Source organism: Oncorhynchus masou, chromosome 3, assembly GCF_036934945.1.
Source record: "Oncorhynchus masou masou isolate Uvic2021 chromosome 3, UVic_Omas_1.1, whole genome shotgun sequence".
Lineage (NCBI taxonomy): Eukaryota > Metazoa > Chordata > Actinopteri > Salmoniformes > Salmonidae > Oncorhynchus > Oncorhynchus masou.
In genome coordinates this window covers 30,966,007-30,981,643 of record NC_088214.1, presented here as the reverse complement: position 1 = coordinate 30,981,643, position 15,637 = coordinate 30,966,007, and the positions used below count along the sequence as shown (strand labels likewise).

Genomic DNA, 15,637 nt, shown 5'->3' with positions numbered 1-15,637 from the left:
GCGGTTGAGGCTGATGGAGGAAAGGGAGCGAGCGAGACAGACTGATCGATATGTTGTCCTTTTCCTGAGTCTCCGCTCTGTTTTCCCCATTGACCCTGTAAAGATAGCTCTGAAGTGTGCGGACATCTGCAACCCCTGCCGACCGTGGAAACTCAGCAAACTGTGGAGCGAGAAAGTGACAGAGGAGTTCTTCCATCAAGGTACTATATCATGAAACCCTGTACTGGGCTAATCCCCTTTAATATTAATCCAGGTGTTTATTAAGAGTGCACCTATGTGTGACAGTATGGTTTATATAATGAGTATTAACCAATCCTTCTTTTCATCAGGTGACATTGAGAGGAAACATCATCTTGAAGTAACCCCACTCTGTGACAGGCAATCCAACTCAGTTGCCAATATACAGATTGGTAAAGTTACCTCTCTTAATCTAAGTCCACTATAAGCATATGATTCATTTAGATTTGATTATGATTTGGTTTCCTGTCCAGGGGGTGTACATCAAGCTGACTCACCCTACAGAAACAATAGATCTTCCTGCCCTCTGGGCCATTCTGGCTCGGACAAGGCTATTTACTGTACTTGTAATGATATAAAATGTGTCCTACTTAATATTTGTACATTTGCTTGTGGTTGAGTTTTTCTCCTCCTGACTTTAGCAGCATTTTGTGATTTATTAGTCAGAACTTGCTCTGAATGAGAGACGTCTCCTTCCCCTGCAGGCTTTATGACATATGTGGTGGAGCCTCTGTTTGTGGAATGGTCACGCTTCTCCGACACACGGCTGTCCCAGACCATGATGGGCCACCTGAGCCTGAACAAGCAAGGCTGGAAGGAGGGTAGAGACAAGCAGGAGGCTAACACTAGTAGGGCCTCAGAGGAACAGAGGACTTCTGCTGCCAAGGACTCAAACTCCAAAGAATTACCTCAGGGAAGTAAAGGGTCATGACTCGCCAAGAGAGTGAAGCGTCAGGAAGCGAAGAGAATCTCCTCACCGGACAAAAACTACATTACCCATCACTCCCCGCACCACAGCACCTCAGCCACATGCTCCCCATCTAGGTTAACCACTGTTTTTGTTTTTCACATAATTTAACTTAATTTATTGCATTTGGACCCTTTACTTTAACAACATAGAGCAATACATAGATACCTCATGTTGCGTCTGCTGTATTTGTTTTCATATTTTATTTATTTTTACCGTAGTTCTGCTCTGACATCCCTAATTTGACATGCCACCCTTTGAATAGAGACCCGAAGGGAATTATTTAAAAAAATACCCTTCTGATTATAGTGCCATCTGCAAACAATTTGTTTTAATGTTTTTCAAGTGAGGAAACCTTGTATTCAGAGAGAGGTTCATGTTGAGTGATTGAGACAAGCTTCTGTGGGTTTCTCTTTCAGACTTAGTAATACTTCCTCGTACAATAAATGATGTGAAGAGCCCACTTCACTGCTGCCTCTTTACAAGCATCTACTTTGTGTTGTATTTTACAAATTAAACATTGGTTCTGTAAAAAAAAAAAAAAAGGTGGAAAAAAAGTACATACTGTATGTGAATAACCACTCACATGAAATAGTTGTCCTGTACACACTGAACAAACATCTGATTGCAGATCAACACACCAAATGCCCTGAAACGACTGTTTTGGTCCGTTTGTTGCTACTTGCACTGTGAACTATAACATGTCTTATGACCCAAGACTCAGTCAGCTCAGAGACTAATTGTGTGAAGAAAAAAAAAGTATATTGGATGTGGTATGAAATCAATTTCTTTCTTTACCTGTATGGTGTTGGGGATTTAACCATAGTAGGGTGTTTTGTTAGGTGGGGAAAGGGGGCATGCGTGTGGCCTTAACCATAGAAATAGAATATAGATTCTATTTCTATGACCTTAACATTCTTTCAACACTTGAATAACCACTCTTCCATATTAGTAACGGATGACCAGAGTTACGTGTGTTGAAGGTATAAACAGCATGACTACTTATTAAGAGAAATTGGGAGGTCTGCCTCTGGTAGAGCTGCGCCATGACATACAATGTTATTTTAGAGAGTTGAAGCCCTTTCTAAAATGCAAACAGGCAACATTTAAGACTGGCAACGGATGCCTTTTAAGCTATGCACAAAACTAAGTGACCAAACCAGTTGTTTTTTAATAAGGTGGATCATGTATTCTCAATGCATTGTCCAACTGTTTGCCTCTGATGTGGAAGGAAATTACTAGGCATTAGTAGATTGGTCAGTGACTCAGTCAACATGAAACATTCCATATTTAATTTATTTTTGGTATTGTTTTTTTGATTCTATACACAAGGCACGATTGTGTCTCTGGTTGGACGTTCAGTACATTGAATGAAAACCGGTGCTTTTCATTATGGCAAAAGAAAATGTATTTTCTGGTAACTGAAAGACTGTTTGATATAACTGTTTACCATTTTGATGTAAGTTGTTTTTGGCTAGAAACTTGCGTGGCAAACTATTTTGTGAAAAGCTTTGCCAAATTGATATTTTGATACTTGCCAGTTGCAGTTACATTTTCATTAAAACAACTTGTCACACGTGCTTGCTTTCTTTTCCTCTCTTTTAAGCAGTCTGTCGTTCTTTACAGTTCTACAAATAATGTTATATTCTCTGTGGTGTTTTGCAAATTTGAGAAAATATTTAATGTTTTATTAAAGATGTTGGGGCGTATTCATTAGGCCAATTCTGTTACAAAACGTTTCTCAAACTAAATTAAAAGGAACTAAATCAGGAGGGACCTAGACATAATTAAATGTTAGTAATTTAATAGGATATCTATGGGACCTACCTGAATTTGTCCAAAAGAAACTCGTTATAGTTGAGAACGTTTTGCAACAATTTGGACTAATGATTACATCACAGATAACTAAGCTTTCTCTCTGATCTGTGTTTTGTTTAAAAATATCACTTTGTAGAGGTCTGATATTAATACAGATCTAGGATCAGTGCATTGAGGATCCGTGTTACAATATAAACCGTAAAACTGATCTTAAATCAGCATGCCGGGGCATCATCTGACATCACGCACCAGGTCTAAGAACAATGCAGCTGAATGGCTTGTGAAGTGGGCATGTCGCCCCCAACGTCCAATCGGAGACGTTTATATTGCAGAGTGGCCGCTTGGAACAGTCCTGTCCAGTTTGTCGGTAACTGAATACCACATTTTGTAATGTAATAATAATAGAAAATAAAAGCGTCTAGCTACATTTGTGTTATTTTACCCGTTGGATTTTGTTCATGCTGTCTTTCTTGGACGCTGTGTGCACATTGTGCAGGTCTGAAGAGGCATTTATTTGAAGGTAAACGGCTGTGTTGCTAGCTAACGTTAGCTACATACTGTGTTTACAGTATAGTATTGAACTTACTATTGAGCTAGCTAATACATTTAATAGCAAAAGTTGATGACTTGTTTCTGAATGTCATCCCCTCCATATCTTCTCTCTCTCTGTCGATTGTCTTGTATGGGTCTGTAAGAGGCATCATGAGTAGGGAGCCAGACGCTTTGGCTGTGGTGAACCAGTTGAGGGATCTTGCTGCAGATCCTATGAACAGAAGAGCTATTGTTCAAGACCAAGGTTGCTTACCGGGACTCATCCTTTTTCTGGACCATCCCAATCCCCAGGTTGTCTACTCAGCACTCCTGGTAAGCCCCCCTGTAGTGGATGCATTGCATTTTAAAAGTCAACGCACCTGGTTACTGAAGTGACTGGGCTGCTTTGAAGTCTGTGTACTAGCTACTTACACCCAACAACAAATAAATGGTTGTTGGGTGTCTAATCTTAATTCAAATACCATGCTCCTTAACCTTGTAAGTGAGGATGTAATTTTGCTGTTGGTGAATGTATTCTCTTGTGTTTCTTGTGTCCCCTTCAGGCTGTTCGCTACCTCGCAGAATGTCGTCAAAACAGGGAGAAAATGAAGGGAGAGCTGGGGATGATGTTAAGTCTTCAGAATGTCATGCAAAAGTGAGTATTTGACCCTTGCGAAAGCCCAGATCATGATTGTGTAGTCTCACTCATCTTGTCTGTTGATATCTTTGTCAAATAGAACATATTTGGTATTCTTTGCAACTGTTCTTTGCAAAAAATCCAACTGGTCCTAAACTCATGTCAAACACTACATAGCTCATCTTCTTAGACCCAGTTGAGTTGCTACCGTGTTGTCATGTGGTGTTGCTACCATGCTGTGTTGTCATGTGTTGCTGCCACGCTATGTTATCGTCTTGGGTCTCTCTCTTTATGTAGTGTTGTGGTGTCACAACACTACATAAAGTGTCACATGATGTGTTTTGTTCTATATATATATTTTTAATCCCGACCCTGCAGGAGGCCTTCTGCTTCCGTCATTATAAATAAGAATTTGTTCTTAACTGAATTGCCTAGTTAAATAAAGGTTAAATAAGTAATAAGTAGAGAAACAAACATTCTGAGCCAGAGCTAGAAGGTATTTTTGTAAGTGCTGCAAAACTGTATTTGTAATTTTAATTGAGTCTCACAATTCAGTTCCTGTACATTAATACTGTTGAGACTAAAGATTTTAGTCATCTAAAAATCTATCTCCCCCTCTTCCCCCCCTTAGGACAACCACCCCAGGAGAGACTAAGATGCTGGCCTCAGAAATCTATGAACTCCTCCAGGCTTCTAACGGTGAGAATACAGACAAGCCTGAGGAGGGGCCCTCTTGCAGACGCAAGGACCAGTTCTTCCTGGGATCCACCAACAAGCGGGCCAAAACAGTGGTCCTCCACATACATGGCTTGGATGACTCTGTGAGTGCCCCAAAACTGACCAATAAGTGTATCAATAAGGAGACGGGACACTGTCATGTTAGTTCCAGTAACATATATACTAAGATAAAACCGGATATGTTACACAGAGCATTATGGGTTCCGTAATACATCATGCATCAATAAGTAGCTATTAGCTCAGGTGACGGTTCTTGTAGTCCACTATAAGAGGTAAAGTGAGTTTATACAGTTATTCCCATTAATCTCCTCCAGAGCCGGAGGAGCCTTTGTGAAGAGTCCTTGTTGAAGATCCGAGGCGTCATCAGCTTTACATTCCAGATGGGCATTAAGCGGTGCATCGTCAGAATCCGCTCAGACATGAAGGCAGAGGTGAGTCGTATCCTGTCTGTCCTATTAGCCAACAGCATGTTCTAGGGAGACAATGGAGGCCAGAGACGTGTCTGTCTAATGTCGGCAACCCAGAACCAAAATCTCGCAGCTCTGGGTTCTGGGGGGAGAGGTATGAAGGCACATCACTGCATTCTGTATCAGGAAGTAGGCTCACCCTCCTTGAAGTCACGTAGATAGATGCATTGCACTCTTTTTGTTTATAAAAAGCCCTTCTGCATGAACTTCCGAAGTACCTTACTTCATTGTTAACTTATAGACGTACGAGATACCAGAACCAGTCTCAGGGATGGCTAACTCTGGAGATCACTTCGAACTCCATTGAGTTAGGTAAATCTGCTTTTAGATTTGTTTTGCACCTTACTTAAGGAAAAATCTTAAAGGCTCTCTAAAATTGGATGAGTTGGTGCTTCTAGGGCAATTCAATAAGACTGATGGAGGACCTTTTTACTGAAGAATGTATGTTTTCTTTGCTTTTTTGTTGTTGTTGCTTTTAGTGTATTAATGTATATATTGATGTGCACAGGATATATAGATGTTTTGATGTGTATACAGGGCTCATCTGAGAAACAGACCTTGGTCTCAGCATGACTCCCTGTCGAAATAAAGGTTCAATAAAAAAATACATAAACCTTGAGTGAGTGGCAGAACCAGAATGGATCCCCTTTGGTAGGTCAACCCAACTCTCTCTGCAAGTCTTGGGCAGGTGTCTGGGCCAAAAGTCCCCTTCTGGAAGATGCCAGGTGTAGGTTCACACCCGCAAAGTCTTGATTTGTCCAAATGATATATCCAGCAGTTGCTCCTCGTTAAACGCCTGTCCACGAGCACCCTCAGCGTGCTCGGAAACCTGGCGCATCCGGTTTTCAGGGGAAATGAAAGAGAGCCTGTGATGTGCCTTCTGCTTTTGGACCTTAACCAGTATTTCTGCGTTAACAAGGCGACACTCCATCTTAACTCCTCCACATTTACTGGATTGAACAGTGCAGAAGAGAACCTCCCCCGACAGTTATTTTTCTCTCGCCAGGACCAGTTAAAGTCAACTTTGCTGATGCGTTTCTTTTACGCCTGCTTCGTTAGATTAGTCCACGAGAGATTAAGGTGGCAGACAACCTGCTGTTCTGTTAGAACATTCTGGAGAGGGGATGGACGAGGGAATAATGGCTGATGTGTTGTTGGTATTCATTTAAACCTCTGCTTCCTCTGTAGGCTCTGGGTTCTGCCATCGCCTCAACTGAAGTAATGAAAGCTCAACAGGTGGTCAGGGGAGAGGATGGAGAAGAGGTTTGTATTTCTGAATGAACTTCCAGTGTTTTGTTTCTGTTGTCTTTACAACAGCCTTGGTTGAATCAATGTTTTATATACTTTCTGTTGTAATTGATTTCCCGAGAAGATCTGTTTTGGTCTACAAATATTATCAAGGAATTATCTTATCTCAAGGATAAAGCTTACAGAAAGGAGTTGGGTATCTAATTCAAATCTAAATTCAAATACCATGCTCCTTGACCTTGTATGCAGGAATGTCATCTACCTTATGCTGCACATTGAATTGAACACTTCCTTTTGCTGTTCAGGTAATCATCCCATTCCCAGAGGATGGTTCGGTAGCAGTGGAGCAGAATGTGGCTCTTCCAGACTACCTTCCAGAGGAGGAGAGCTTGTCCCATGAGCCAGACAAGGCTGTGACCTGTGTGGGCACAGGACAGGATGGAGCAAGCTGGCTAGGCACTGCAGCTAACTTCCTGTCCCGCTCGTTCTACTGGTGACCACCCACACCTCTTCAGATACTACAGATACAGAATCAGGCTCCCAGCTGCCAAAGAGCTGGACTGCCAAAGGCAATGTGTAACAACAAACTATTCCAATGCGTGTACAGTACACACATGCAACCACAATCTCACACCCACCTTGCACCATACAGAATCACCAAGCCATCAAGGGAGAGGACTGGCTTCCGGAATTGATTCTTATTTCTTATCTTTAGGGTTCTGATTGAGAGCTATTTGAAAACCAAATTGTCTTGTTGTGAGGAGCATTATTGTGGCAGCATTACGACTTGATCCATCAGAAAGGGTCCAAACTTTACCACAAAATGAATTTCCTGTAGTTAGACCACTTTTTTTTAAGGATCTGAAAGCGTGTTTGCATTAAGGGTCCTTTTCGCCCTACCTTTTTATCTGAGTTTTTAGACCAAGAACTGACCCATCCTCCCCTTTTTTAGCAATGGGTGTTCCAGAATATGCAGTAATCAACGTGTGTTCAGTTATCGTGCCTTTTGTTTCATTCTGTTTACATGTAGACCCTTGTGACTGACTGTCAGCTTTAGTTCTGAAATGTATTCTGCCTGTAAGGCTCCCTGCTTTGATATATTCAAAAGGTTACTGATGTCGACACTGGATAAACGCCAATCTAGGTACTCTTCAATTCCAATGCCTACTGAAATCATTAATCGAATTTGTTGTGAGTTATGAGAAATGTTTACAGGACTGGGTGGCTGGTTGAGACGGTTTTCAGTCTGACCACTGTGGTATTCTCTAACGGGGTGTCATGCATTATTAGCTTGGGTTATGTTAAGTATTACTCATTCAAAGGACAATATTAGAATATCTTTCCTAAGGAAGAGCATTGTTCCTCTTTTAGGGACAGCCTCTGTCATTTCCCCAATGTCTTGTATGATTTAACACAGTTAAAAATAATACAAGGCTAAACGTAATCTCTTGTGGAAAGACTACATAAACATAAATGGTTAAGCATCTGACCAAATTACATGAGATTTAAGTTCTGGTTGAACCAAGATTAGGCTAAGCCTAACATTAATCATCTCTGAACATAGGTTGATGGAAACAAACATTGTTAGATTTCATTGGAGATGGATTGGCCAGCAGTGTCCTTAACCTGTCGTTAAAGGGAGCTCAAGTGGATGCTGCCATAGTTTAGGGTTGTCTGTAAGTATAGAATTCTGAATATTTTGGTTCAGTCTATATAGTGGATCAATTGCCCAGCCTCTGAAATAGCTTTGCTATCAGTGCATGTTAGTGTTTGAATGGGAAATGTTTATTATTATGAGTTTATTACTGTTCAAAGTAAATCTCAGCATAAGAAGTATTCAGTTTGGACCATCTATTTTACAGGTAACAACCTCTCAGTGGGAGAACTTTGAAAGTGTTTCTTGAAAGTCAATATCTGTCTGTGGAGGGGGGGGGGGATCCTTGTATAGAATTGTCAAGCAATGTCCTGTTGTCCACTCATGTATTTGTGTTGTTTCACCCTGTAAAGACTCCCATCTCATACAATCACACCTGACTAGATTGTGTTCATCATGCCAGGGCAGCATGCATCTTATCTGCGAATACTCTATAGTTCACACTCATCAATACTGTGCATTGGTTGCCAATGAAGTCATTCACAAAGAAATATGTAAATATATTTGTCTTGTCATTGACACGCCTTTTGTTCAGAAACCTTTATTAGGTAAACTATCATGATTTAAGTCAGCCTTTTGTTTGTCAGAAATGTCACCTGAGTCAAATAAAGCTATCACATACTCCACAGACTAATCACTCATGTGTTTTAGATTAACCCCCAAACATGAAATATTTCCTTTCCCTCCTGACTATTAATGGGCAATTCCACTACTTTTCAACCTCATTTTCATTATCTCCAGCACAGTACCAGTGTCTACCGGCAATAAAATACACTCCCTCTGGCTAGAAACTCATTGCAGATTTTGAAAATCACTTAAGACAATAACTTTTTATACTGCACTGTGATGTCACAAAGAAGCATTTTATAGGACCTTATCTTTTTAACCACAGATAATAGAAACACTGTTTTCAGACATGTAGACACTGGTTTGGTGCTGGAGATAATGAATGAGGTTGAAAAGTGAATTGTTCTTTTAACATTACAACCTATTTATGCTGGTTGTTTCTTTCCACCAATACAGAATGAACACCTATCGCACAGGAATGTTTTGTACATTATGTATGTGCATCACAGGTATGTTTGCTGCCTGTCAGTTTGTCTGTAGGGTTGTGGGCCATTGTGTTTTTGATGTGAGTTATGATTCCTAAGAGTTGCATTAAATAATATTTTAAAAAACAATGTTATTATATGAAATATGTAATTATTCATTTTATTGACACTGATGGGATAGGGTACTGCCTCAAATGGAGGACATGACCGTTTATTCAACAAAATAAACGATGAAAGATGTTTGACCATGTTTGTTTTCAATTAATGAAATGTCCCCTTTTACTGACAACTGGTGTCCTTCTCTGAGAAGTGTCTATCACTTTCATTTAGTGTTAGTGTTCTGTATAGTAGATAACTAATGCCCTTATCAGTATTGAAAGAGTCAAACCAACTGACTTGGCTTCCCTCTAATGTACTGTACAGTATAATTCACTTGTGATTGCATTCCCATAAAAGTGGAGAGAAACAGAATGTTGGTCCCCTGGGACATTACTAAAGGGCCTTGTCTTAGAGCCCCTTCCCATAATGCATGTTCTTCTTGCTATTACTTTGGACCCAATAGGCTTGGCAAAAGTCCAACCTCCCACATCTGAAACTAGAGGGGCTCTGCAGAGGAGAACAGAACTGAGGATTATGCTATTGTCTGTCTTGGCCAAGGGCCTCATTTATAGGTTTAGACTACAGCTCTCGCCACTGACTTGCTACAATCCCAGCGCTCATGGAAGCTGCTCAACTGCAACCTGCTCAACTGGAAGACAAACGTGTTTCAACTTGCACTTCCAGACAGCTATGTCCACACAACAAGTCTTGATGTTGTTGGGTTGGTAGTTTATTGATGTAGATGTGAAACAGTTGCAAGACAGACAGAAAAGAGCAATGCCGTCGTCGTCTTGGCAGACTGTAACTGACTGACAATCCCAATGAAAATGCAAAGGGAGCAAAGTCCCATGTGACAGCATCAATGGGATTCCCTTTGGGAATCTGCCTGCTGTCGTCCCCATAGCGACCCTTTTATTCACATTGCAACAATGGGCAGCAAACGATTCAGCAGCACACTCCATGCATAATGTAAGAACAATCAAAAAGGAAGCCTCTGCTTTTTACCCTTGTATTCAGGACCTTACCTCTTCGTCTGAAATACAACGAAATAGACATAAGGTGTCAGTGTTGCATCACCACTGCAGTTTGCCACCAAGCCGCTTGAAGTGAATGAACTGAGAAATGCTTGATCATATAGACTGTGCCTATATATATATTCTCTTTTATTTTGTAATGTTAATACGTTTTGTTTTAAAAGTCATCCAAAATGATCAATCAATTACAGTAGAATATAATACTTCAGTTAATCTTGTGATATTACAGTAAAAAGAGCAGAAAGAAACATGCAGAGCCATGATATGTTCAAAGAAGGTGGCAATTTACCCCCTGACAATAGCTATTCCCATACAATACAATATGTTGTGTGCATGAATGCTGTTATGTATTAGGCTTCCTCTTAGTACCCTCTATTCATAGTTACTAGAGGATAAGACTTTTGTCATCAGAGGGGCATAAGAGAGACCTGTGCCAAGACCTACTGAAAGCTGTTACCTAGCAACACAGAAACTACCACAGGGGGGTTTTAGGGACAAGAGGGAGGTGGCATGAGAGAGGCCACAGGACGTTGATATAGCTATGCTAAATAGAATAGTACTTACCGTGCATGCAACATTATTTTGAATGAGAACCACTAACACCATTATTGGTATTAACTCTCAGAGCCTGTCTGAACTTGCTGTGGGTGGAACAAGCAAATGATAATGGCCATACTGAAATCTCAATAGAGGTTGTAGATGATTTGTTGCTGTCACAGCAAGTGTGTCCTTCAAGAGGGGCTAGAGTATGGGGAGCACATAGCTCAGAGTATCTAAATAATATATCACCATGTAAATATGAGAGGGGATGGAGTAGCCTAAAATTTGAAATATTTATGTTTCAGCAATGCTATGAATGCCATCATAGCCCTGACCTGCACTTCCTTAAATTACCTTGTGTATCCCCTTTCCCTGTTTGGTGGTAGGCAATCAATCAAGATCAATTAACCAAAATGTTGAATCATTAAAGTCATTATCATTAGTTGAGGTAATTAGGTAATTATCGCTATTTGGAAAATAAATGGCTCATTAGCTTTGCTGTATATTTAATCTCCTGCGCTCCAGATTTGTTGTGATAAACTGTTTTTCAGAGTATTACATTTTTCCCCCCCGAAGTTGACTCTTTACAACAACCATTTAGATCTGAGTGATAAGATCAACATGTGTTCCTGAACATCAAGAGAGACAAAACGTCCAAATACTGAACACCGGCCTCTATTGTGTTGGGCAGATTAATCCAAATTTACATACAGGTCTTTTTTTGTAGCTTGTCTGTTGGATGCTAATGTTGTAAACTGAGGATCATGACACATTGAAGGTCATTCATGCCTGGTTTCATCTTGAGGGGAGCCTATGTAGAAGAAGCAGAGAGAACAGACCAATGAAGTCCCAACCCATATGGCACTCCTCCCACAACCAGCTGGGCTCGCCATGTGTGGCGGCAACACACTGCAACATGCATGGAACACACACACACAGACAGACGCACGCACACACACAGACGCACGCGCACACACACACACAGACGCACGCAAACACACACACACACACACACACACACACACACACACACACACACACACACACACACACACACACACACACACACACACACACACACACACACACACACACACACACACACACACACACACACACACACACGATTACCATTCAGGTCTTGCAGAGTGTTTATTTAGTCATTACTGTGTCTGAACCAAAGACAGTCAATAGGCTGTAGAGAGAGTGTGGACTTGTGCTGAGGTGACTACAGTAAGTGTGTGTTAATGGACTATAGTACCATGCCATCATCCAGGCAGTTCATAGTTAACAGATTGGTTTTGGCTTACTTAGAATAGCCTTAGTGAAGCTGATGCTTCATTTCACCCAGAGTGCAATGGAATGCAAAGATTTGCAGATGGTACTGTAAAACTGTGCATTAAATTGCATCACTTGTATACATTTACATTTTGTTCCAAGAGCGAGCCACCCCCCATGGCCATTTTACTAGAGGCCAGAATCTTTATACCTCTCAACCTCATCAATTTGGCCATAAGTGTCATTGGACCTGAGCCAAGCCAAGATGTAGTTTTGGGTGGGAGTCATTCGAAAGCAGTTGTTGTCAGTGATGGCCAGCTTGTTTCTAACAGCCTGTGACTGACTAATAGAGGTGTAAAGGGGTTTTTGACACTATTCCAGGATTTCTGTATCTTTCCGTGGCCATTGTCAACATGTTTCACATTCTAGATAATAACTTTTATTTATACAGGGTGGTTCACTATTGAGACCAGGGTCTAACTTACAACATGAACTTACACAATAACATGTCATACAACTAAATGTAAAAAAACAAACAATGTCAATACAACAATATGAATCAAAACAAACACAGCTCTCACATATCACCTCTCTATTTATTATTTATTTTGATTTAAGTAGGCAAGTCAGTTAAGAACAAATTCTTATTTACAATGACAGGCAGCAGCTACTCTTCCTGAGGGTCCAGCAACATTAGAGCAGTTGACTGACTTAACTCATAAAATCTCAAATGAATTAAGACCAAAAAAATCATTCTAATCACACAAAAGGCTAACGCATATAAAACTGTAATAAAAAAGGCCAACTATGAACATCTTGGCCTTTTCACGCACGAACACATTCCAACACAATGTCTAGGACATGATGACCGGAGCGTTCTCCTATTGTGAAGGTATACACTGAGTGTACAAATCATTAAAAACACCGTCCTCACGTCAAGAACACCTTCCTTCAAAACATTAAGAACACCCTCCCTCCACAGGGATGCTGGCCCATGTTGACTCCAAAGCTTCCCACAGTTGTGCCAAGTTGGCTGGATGCCCTTTGGGTGGTGGACCATTCTTGATACACAAGGGAAACTGTTGAGTGTGAAAATCCCAGTAGTGTTGCAGTTCTTGACACAAACCTACTACCATACCCCGTTCATTTATCAAATGTCTCAAGGCTTAAAAAAATCATCTTTATCCTATCTCCTCCCCTTCATCTACACTGAGTGAAGTGGATTTAACAAGTGAAATCAATAAGGGATTACAGCTTTCAGATGGATTCCCCTGGTCAGTCTATGTCATGGAAAGAGCAGGTGTTCATAATGTTTTGTACACTCAGTGTACATCTGTAGGTAGTAGTAAAGTCACAATCATTTAAAATGATTTGAAACTCACATTAAATAAACAACAGATTAAATATTCAGTACATCCAGGCCTTGGGAGAAATGCAAAGCAAACAACAACGTTGATTATAGCGATGTGTGAATCATCTTTCATGGCAGAACCCATGCCAGCTAGGAGGCCTGTCTGTCTGTGTATGTAGGAGGAGGAACAGCTTGGGTGTACGGAGGAGTGAGGCTCCTAAGGGGTATGGTTGTACACTCTAAAGACTCAAAATAAGCGAGTGTGTGTGCGTGTGCGTGCCCACCACCATCTGGCTCCGTGCATGTGGTCCGACTGGAGGCCAGAGCCCAATCTGTACCATCATGACTCTCCAGAGATGCCGGCTGCCATGCAATTATGGTGACAGATGGCAACGCTGCTGCTTGCGGCCTCACCAAGGAGACCAAATTCACCTTCATTAAACTCTGACTGGCATCATGGGTCCTTGGCCCCCTTCAAAAGATGACTTTTTTTCTTCTTGTAGAAGGAATCGTGGATGAGATGTGTGATCTGCGGAAGCCCGTTCCTGCCCCCCCCAAACGAGTTTTGAGCATGGTGGTGTATTGCTGATTATTATTTTATTACAAGATAAGATCACATTATTACAAAACAATTAAATAACATGGTATGACAAAATAATCCATTACCTCGTTATTATGAGAAAGATCACGTTCATAACGAGAAAGTTGTTATTATTATTACTAAATAATCCGTTATGATGAGAAATATATTTTATTACGATGAAACGTTAGCAAAGGCTGCTTGGCTTCCTCTCATGCACAGGTTGACATTATGGCCAGTCTGCTTGAGTTGATCAACTTTAATTTGCTCCTCGGTTTAAGGCATTGGGAGATATTAGTGTCATTGAGCAATATAAATGGTGTTTACGTACATTGCAGAGAATTCTGTGTTCTTCAAGGCTCTACGTACGAAAACAACTAATCAAGACCTCCTTGACATAGGGTTATTCCTCATTGATCAATTGGGCTGACATGGGAAGCTTCATGGATACAAACCAATGCATCTTAAATGCATCCAAGAGGGATTTTTGGTGACCCAAAACACAGTCAGTCGTTTAATTCATAAAATTCTAGACCCCGATGGAGTGGGATCGAGATTAGCTAGCTAGCTACCTTACCTTCACAACCAATAGGACTTGTAATTTCACCTTTGGAAGGTCCATTGAAACAATTAACTAGCATGGTTGTGCAATTTCTTTTTTGGTCCTTTTACCCCTTTTTCTTGGTATCCAATTGGTAGTCACAGTCTTGTCCCATCGCTGCAACTCCCCTATGGACTCGGGAGAGGAGAAGGTCGAGAGCCACGTGTCCTCCGAAACACAACCCTGCCAAGCCGCACTGCTTCTTGACACACTGCTCGCTTAACCCAGAAGCCGGCCGAACCAATGTGTAGGAGGAAACACTGTCCAGCTGGCGACTGGCCAATTCCCCCCACTTGGTGGTGGGGAGGTGTGTGTGTGTGTGTGGGGGTGGATCCCTCCTCCAACCAAATCTCGCTTTGGGTCCCCAAAAAGCTAGAGCTGGCCTTTTGTGTGTGTCTGTCCGCCAGCCTGTCTTTCTTGGAGTTCCAGATGTGGCTGGAGGAATAGTGTTGGCCGCTGGATGGCAACTTTAATACTGGAGCGCATGTAGGAGCTCATGGTCATGAAATTAATCTATACAGTTAATACAAGTATTCTATATTAGATACTACTACAATGATAGCTAGCTAGTACATATACATTTGGATTTACAGTACTAATAATATTTTATTAATATACAGGGTCCACTTTGACCCAAGACAACAATCCAGACTAAGCATTTGCAAAAGGTAAGATCATAATGAATACTACAATACTATTATATAGACAGAGTGGACCTGATCCTAGATCAGCACTCCTACACTGGTGGCAAATGACCACTCCCCCTCATCCTTTCTGTAACTTCAGATTGACCCACTGGTCTATGATTAGTAGATGTGGGTGATTGGACATATATATCTGGGACTAACCTAGCAACATAAGCTCTTAAGGATTTATTTGACATCCAATCACCATGAGAGATGCTTTATTCTGTATTCAACACTTCTATTGTAGGAGCGGTGAGCACCTATCAGATCCCTCTGCTCTCCTTCACCTTTTGGGGTAGCCTTTGGGGCAACCATTGCTGAGGCCAGGAAGAAGTCTG

At 41.1% G+C, this 15,637-nt stretch overlaps 2 protein-coding genes across 6 annotated transcripts in view; both read left to right on the top strand.

The window, feature by feature from the left end:
- Positions 1–2,565, top strand: part of LOC135514373 (high affinity 3',5'-cyclic-AMP phosphodiesterase 7A-like) — a 43,333-nt gene extending 40,768 nt beyond the window's left edge. For all 4 annotated transcript variants that reach the window (XM_064937840.1, XM_064937832.1, XM_064937824.1 and 1 more), the window contains exons 11-13: positions 104–200; positions 330–410; positions 723–2,565. In XM_064937840.1, the coding sequence (XP_064793912.1) occupies positions 104–200; positions 330–410; positions 723–949 (405 nt within the window). In that variant the 3' untranslated portion in view covers positions 950–2,565. The remainder of the gene's footprint in view (positions 1–103; positions 201–329; positions 411–722) is intronic.
- A 145-nt stretch (positions 2,566–2,710) lies between these two features.
- LOC135514393 (armadillo repeat-containing protein 1-like) lies at positions 2,711–8,706 on the top strand. 2 transcript variants are annotated; one of them, XM_064937852.1, is made up of 7 exons: positions 2,711–3,323; positions 3,499–3,667; positions 3,898–3,989; positions 4,603–4,792; positions 5,024–5,140; positions 6,365–6,439; positions 6,730–8,706. In XM_064937852.1, exons 2-7 carry the CDS (start codon positions 3,506–3,508, stop codon positions 6,919–6,921), a joined length of 828 nt encoding a protein of 275 aa, XP_064793924.1. In that variant the 5' UTR covers positions 2,711–3,323; positions 3,499–3,505; the 3' UTR covers positions 6,922–8,706. The 2 variants fall into 2 exon arrangements, with proteins under 2 accessions (XP_064793924.1, XP_064793932.1); XM_064937860.1 differs by lacking the exon at positions 2,711–3,323 and having other exon boundaries at positions 3,354–3,667.
- The last annotated feature ends 6,931 nt before the right edge of the window (positions 8,707–15,637 follow it).